Below are 7,500 nucleotides of genomic sequence, written 5' to 3'. Positions count from 1 at the left end.
ATAACGAAGTCCTCAGGCAAAAATACCTTTGCAGCATGAGCTGTTTCATACCGAAGACAGACCATCAGCCTGTCAAATACCTTTACACAAACAGCGCCACTCAATTCTAACTGATAGAACTCCTACACTTTCTGGCTACTCAGCTGCTTCCATTCCAACTCCCCAGCCCTTTTTATAATTAGTAAGAATAAATTAATATTACTATTTTATTGATTCATTCATTCATTTATAGATTTTAGGCATAATGCCAAGCACTGGGGTAACTAAGGCCATCCAGCGCTGAAACAGAAATTGACAGTGAAAAAGTTTGAAAGGTGTAACAGGAGGAAAACCTCGCAGTTGCACTATGAATCAATTATTAGGAAAGGGTGGAAAGCACGATGGAAGAAAGATGATATGAAAGGAGGTACAGTAAAAGGAATGGAAGTATTTGCAGCTAGGGGCCGAAGAGGTGCTGCAAAGAACCTTAAGTAATGCCTCCATTGCACTGCATGAGGGGCATTGACGGCACTAACCCCCCTACAGAAATTACTATTTTATGCCATTTAAAATTGACATCAGAATAAATGACTGAATTATGAAATTTAGGCTTTAAATACAAGCCATTATGCTTTTTCACTCTGTCAGAGTTTCAGACAATGGCTTACGTCGATCATTAAGGAAAAATTGTAGGATATAATACATTTTCTTACAAGGAAAACTGTTTTCAACTTCACGCAACATATATAACTTTTTATATGAATTTTGTTTTCCCATTTTCCAAACTACACTGTTGCTTATTTTCACCTAAATTCATCTTCTTATCACTTCCATGCATGTCCACAGTCCACAGTTCTCGCTCCAAATATCCAGGGTGTCCATTAGGTCCCAGTATCGTTACAAGTATCTATTGCTCAGAAACCAGTGTGAGGGCAACTGGAGGTGCACTTGCGGAATGTATTGCATGATGTGCTCTGAATGTAAACTTGAGGCAATGTAGAACATTCTACAAAAAACTGCATTACTCTATATTATATGGTTTCTGAGCACTAAGCACTTGTAATGGTACTGGGACTTTATGGACACCGTGTACTGCGCAAATCATTCATCTCAACATTCTTTCAAATGTTGACAGTTGGTTTATCAATTCTTCCACACATTCTAACTTTGGATTCCATGCACACTCCTTTGTATATGCCCAGTGTTTTCTTTGCTTCAAGTATCCTGAGTCGCCTTTCCTCTCATCTCATCAGCATCCACTAGATTTGCTTCTAAAAACCTATACAAATTAGTTGCTAGTTTCTTCCCCCATGTATATTAATATTTATCGCTCCATTTTCTTGGTTTTAGTTTACCTTCGCAACCTCATTCCTGCTCACATTCACATTCAACTTTTCCCATGACAATCGCTTTCAAACACATAGGTTTCTGCAATTTCTCTTCACTATCCTCAATCAAGGCTGAATCGTGTTCAAACATCAGCTGTTCCATGTTCAATTCGAGACCTTATTTTTTTTATCCCACAACACTGCATCTGCATCTAATATCCTTTCCCAGACTTCTCTTACCTTTCACCTCTAAAGATCTCAAACGGCCATGGATACAGAATAAAAATATTGGGTTTAAACGTTAAAGAGGTTGTGAGAATCAACTGTTTGTTATGAAACAGTGATGTGATAAGTCTCCGAACAAAGAAAACAAGGCGTGATTCGACCTCCAGCTAACTCGAGACTCATGCAAGATTTTCCCCTCATGAATAAGTTGTAAACATTACGTTTCTAATTTTTTATATAAATTACAACGTGCTAAAATCTACGGTCAAATAGAGCCTTGTTTCACTAACGAAAATTAAATAAGCTATATTTTACTAGAAATCATTTTTCTGTACTGTTTAACATGCACATTATTTATGTTTATATTGTCCTTCTAATAAATAAATCATATATATCCTTATCCTAAAATTCCTATATCTTTAACTCAATGCAAAACACCTTTTTCAGAACTTTTCAGGCTCTTCCATAGACCTTTCCTAACCCCAACAAGAACAACAACAAACAACAAAGAACTAGTTTGTAGACTTACTCCCAAAGTAAGTGAAAAGTTGTGTGGTTTGCCCATGTACCTGCAAATAGCTCATGGTGGGTGTGTCATTAGCCTAAGTCAAAATTCTTTATAATGAAAGCAGAGCAATTTATGTAAAAGGGAGGAAGCCTGGTTTGGTATAAATGTGGGTAAGAGACAACAGTACATTGTGTAAGTCTTTATATATATATATATAAATATATATATATATATATATATATATAATATATTTACATATATATGAATCATATATATATGTGTGTATATATATAGATATATATATATATATATATAATATATATAAATGTAACATACCGGAGCAATGTATACATATAGAAATTCAATATGACAATTCATGCTTCAGCATCCATACCAACCATTTCAGGAATGCGCCACAAATTGCAGAGAGAGCGTAATAACGTTTATGAATACATGCCATGTAAAAAGGCAGTCATGGTAATAAGTAATGTCTCAGTTGGGAAGACTAAACAGTTCGAGATGTTTGGGTTTCGTGCTCCAGGCCATTTTCCGAAACCAATTGAGTAGAACGAGGGTATTTCTTAATGAATTTCTCCATATGTTAATGGGTGTGTGTTTACTTCCCCATTCTTTCGTTTGAAAAGGTTACGAGTCTCATAAAGAAAGTTCTGCATAAGCACTGACATCTTTCCAAGGCTAAAGAAGAGTTCAGGGACACAAGAAAGTAATTGTTCTGTGATCTTACAATGTACAGGTCGCAAGTTAGAAATATTATAATAAGGAATTTTATCATGAAAAGGTGTATTATGTCCCAGTTTGAAAACATAAAATTATGACTGAAATAGGTAACACTAGGTAAAATTACAGAAATGTTTTGTACATTTTGTGAATGGATACAATAATACCTCATAAAGAATGAGTCCAACCCAATCGACCTTGGTGACCTACGCGTGACAAGAGCTGGACAATAACTATCGGAAGGAAGGACACTGCACAATACAGTACTTTGCAATGTTTTCTTAATAATTCTGTAATATTTTCATATGAATTTTTATCTCCATGTAGGACATCCTGCAGATCACGTCCGACTGAATGAATTAATCAAATGATTCATATTAATGCAAAACTGACTGTTATGTCACAACGAAAAATGCCAACAGTACTCCGGACGAAGCTCAGCCAAGATCGACTCTTCTATACACCGCTTGTCAGATGCCCTTAATAAACTGCAGCAAAAACAAGTATTATTATTGAAATGAAAATATAGTTTTTCCTTTACAAGCTTTGATCAATGACAAAATGAATCATGAGATTCAGGCTGTAAAACCATAAAACTGCGTTACTTTCAGCCATGCAGCGCCTCAGACAGTCAAACGAAGGAGTTGGAGAAGTCGGAGAGCAAGACAGATCCAGAAATACCAGAATCAAAAAGTGGAACCGGGTGAAAACATCTCACTTGCAAACAGAAGTCATAGTTAGAAAGTCTGGTGGGCAGCATGACTTGAAAAAGGGAAGCGGGGACGGAGGTAAAGGAAAGGGCTGAAAAGTGAAGTGAGTATAGCAAGGTTGAACAATACCTGCAATGCACCAAGTGCCATGCACTTATGGCACCAACCCCCAAAAAGGAACAAAATTTGATATAAATACCTCGAGACAAATTCATTAATTTGAAATTTCGAATGATTATAAGTTGCATTATATTCTAAAACCAGAATTCTGAGAAGGAGCATTCAAGAGCATCTGTTCATTTACAAATATCAGTCAAATAAAGCGTGATTCAATTATGTACAGTACTAATGTTTACCGGTTCGGTTGTCCCGAGTTCGATTCCCCGCTCTGCCAACGTGAAATCAGAGGAATTTGTCTCTGTGATTAGGAATTAATTTCTTGATATAATGTGGTTCGGATCCTACAATAAGATATGAAAGGTGGTACAGCAAAAGGAAAGAAAATGGGTTGCAGCTAGGGGCCGAAGGCACGCTGCAAAGGACCTAAAGTAATGCCTACAGTGCACCGTATGAGGTGCACTGATGGAACCAACCCCCCACGGGGTTGACAAATCAAGTCATGTAGAAAATTAACATCTTTAGCTAAAATCCTAAAATAAAAATAATAAAACTTAAGGACCATGAAAGTCGGCTTTCAAAATTGCGAGAACAGGCTTCTTCATCCCAGAATCGGACTCCTCTGAAACAACAAAGTTTTCAAGTGGAAGAAATGGGTGAGAGCTGCCTCAACATCACTGCACCGCAATTTTGAACCGCCACCGTTTTCAAAAAACAATCATCATGACGACAAGACGTTCCACGATGCGTAGATCAGGCCGTCAGTGATAACATAATACTCAGGTGCTTATCTCTCTTTAGAAATGGCAACGAAATATATCCTTCTCTGATTAAAAAATCTTATGAAATCAGAGACGAATACTGACAGTCATCTGAATTGACAATTAGTATGACCCTCGAGATGGATACATTGGAGTTTTGAAGGTTAAACGAAACTGACTTACAAATATGAGGAGTGTTCGTGCGAGATGGAGCAGCTGATTAAATGCGGACTTTTATCGTTGTTTGACTTGAAAAAGTCAACCTCGGAGACTAAAGGCCACTGCTAAATGATAATCTCCTGCCGATGCAAATTACACTTCGTCCCAACTGAACATTATTTTTATGAAGATAAAGAAAATTACCATTTATATATATATATATATATATATATATATATATATAATATATATATATATATATATATATAATTCAATTGAAGGTTCTAACACATTTCTGTAGAACATTAAATCTAGTAGTTGACTTTATAAATATATATATATATATATATATATATATGTGTGTGTATGTATGTATGTATGTATGTATGTATAGTATATACATATACATAATACATGGAACAAAGGCTCTACCCTCTGCCAATTACTAAATTTAATTTTATACACAGATGTATTAACAACAGCAACACAAAGCTAATACCAGCTCATGTATAAAGCTTCAAACCGTTGAAAGTATCTGTCTTTAGTAAAGACACTGGGAACTTATACACAATAACGTCTACTTTTTTTACGAGCATAAAACCGCTGCGATCTAAAATTGAGCAAAATGAAAATGACAGACATAAAAGTCAGCTGGTTAAATACTCTAAATACATCATTCGTGCAATGTGTCTGGCGATGGTACTAACATCATGTTAAACATTTCGTGAAGGTTATCTTGATATATGTTGCTCGCCCGGGAACTTTGCGACTGAAAATCAATCACACTTCTGCTGTCATGGCATCAAGACCCAACAATTAGGAAAACATGACTGTTGCTTTCAGGCCAAGATTATACTAACTTGTAAGCTAAGAGATAAATAGAATTCGACTCTTGATAGACGTAAAATCTGCTGCCAAGATGAAATGAAGAGGCGGTGATGACTGACAGCCTAAAATATTCATATACTACTGCCATTTATCTTCTTCCTAAACTTTTAATTTTTTTTATCTTAGTCTTTAAATAAGAGCAGACTTTATTTAGTTAAAACCAAAAAGACCCGGATATTCATGTGTTTACATCAATATATCTCTATAAACTTGAAATCTTAGGCCAAAAGGCAAGCGGCGAAACGGAAATTGACAATAAAAGGTTTGTAAGGTGTAACAGGAGGAAAACTTCGCAGTTGCACTATGAGACAATTGTTAGGAGAGGTTGGAAAGTAAGATGGGAGAAAGAGAATATGATCGGAGCAACAGTAAAAGGAACGAAAAGGGCTGCAGCTAGGGGCCGAAGGGATACTGCAAAGAACCTTAAGTAACGCCTACAGTACACCGCATAAGGTGCACTGAGGGTGCTTTGAGACCTCTGGAACTGGAGGAAGAGAGATACCACAATAGTATACATCTTATTACACTCCACTAATGTCATCATGGATGAAGAAATCACTCTGATACTGAACCATAATTACTTGATTCAAAGTTATGAAATAAACATTCTAAAATAGACAATAGATTCTCGCTCCTCAGAGAACCCATATGAATTTTTCTTGGTAAGTGGATTTAGTGGCGATTGGCCTAGTCCATAGGACAGTAGTGAAACGGCATCAATCTTTTATGATGCAGTGTTTTTCATGTCATACAGATAAGAGAAAGCGAAAATTAAAAGAAAAATATGAGTGCAATAGCAACTATGCAAATTCATTCGTCTTGTAAATGTCAAGCAGGCAACGTTTTTGCAAAGCAGTAGCTGGTGCAACGACAAAAGGCGTGAAAATAAAGTAGTTTTTACCACCGATGGGCCTTTCTGCTTCAGAATCGCAAGATACATCATGGAAAGACTGGTACCTTTGAAAGTAGACTAACCAAAAACTGCACACTAAATGCTGTCACAAGATGATAAGGGGCGTCTTATTTAGAATATGATATTTATATTTGTGTCTGTGTCAAAAGGAGTCATGCATATCAACCCCTTGGATATCCACCTGTAAATATTCGTAAAATTCATTCCTTAAGAACTACAAATGACAAAATGAATTTGAGTGTAGCTCTAATGACTCAGTTTCATAAAAAATAAAAAATAAAAGATTCACATATACCGTTGAATAATGCTACAAAACTACATACACTGATTTTACTTGGATAATCTGGAATGAAATTCTTACAAATAAATTTAACTCTATTTTAACGTCCGTAAGATGGATATAAGATGGATCATTGTTAGATATGCGGTGAAATTTAAGGATTTCTGTAAAGGCTAACATTTATGAGGAATACTAAACTAGAGCCAAATGTATCTTGATAAATAAACTGTGTATATGAGCCCAAACTAGAATATAGGAGAATATAGGTCAGAGAGACATATACAACCTCAAGAAAACTTTATTACACAACGGCTCCAGTTACTGGAGAGTGGAGGACTTTCTGTCTCCATGATACTAACCTGCCACCAGAACTAGCACCGAAGCCGTCATGGACAGCCATGGACTCGAGATGGCCATTAGCGGCGAATTGATTCCCATTCCGACCACCAGGGTCGGCGACGCCGTCGCCATCTTGAGAGGGCGCCACCGAAGCTCCTCTCCAGCACCACCGAGTTATCAAGTTAACCTTCATTTTCAAACGACAGGTTTCTTCAGGTCCCTCGATGGACTTTCTTCACTCATTTAGGAACGTGTTATATCTTTAGACAGCGGAGTCATTTGCACATCGTCCGTTGCCGATAGAATGACGCAAGACCCGTCGTCGAAAATGATCATAGTTTGTTTTTCTTGTTTTCACACGCGGGACGCTTCAAAAAAGTGGTCGATGAAGTTCGTCTGTTAAACTGGTGTGTCTGTTGGAGACGATTTCACTTTACGACGATTCCTTTTTTCGCTGAGACGTCGTTTGTCAGCTAGAAAGACGCCACGAATAGAATCTTCATGCATTATTAGGGACACCGGTTCGTCTCACCAAACTTCATTTTGTCATCTCCC

The 7,500-nt window shown here is 36.8% G+C and overlaps 1 protein-coding gene across 4 annotated transcripts in view; it reads right to left on the bottom strand.

The window, feature by feature from the left end:
- LOC135217845 (transmembrane protein 64-like) overlaps positions 1-7,500 on the bottom strand; it is a 73,644-nt gene that overhangs the window by 65,264 nt on the left and 880 nt on the right. For all 4 annotated transcript variants that reach the window (XR_010315208.1, XM_064253848.1, XM_064253850.1 and 1 more), the window contains one exon: positions 6,966-7,500. This exon is cut by the window's right edge. Coding sequence is in view for 3 of the 4 variants with exons in the window: in XM_064253848.1 (XP_064109918.1) it covers positions 6,966-7,138 (173 nt within the window). In the remaining variant the exon portion in view is untranslated. The remainder of the gene's footprint in view (positions 1-6,965) is intronic.

Source organism: Macrobrachium nipponense, chromosome 9, assembly GCF_015104395.2.
Source record: "Macrobrachium nipponense isolate FS-2020 chromosome 9, ASM1510439v2, whole genome shotgun sequence".
Classification (NCBI taxonomy): Eukaryota; Metazoa; Arthropoda; class Malacostraca; order Decapoda; family Palaemonidae; genus Macrobrachium; species Macrobrachium nipponense.
Note: the sequence above shows the minus strand (reverse complement) of the source record. Positions and strands in the feature narration are given on the sequence as shown.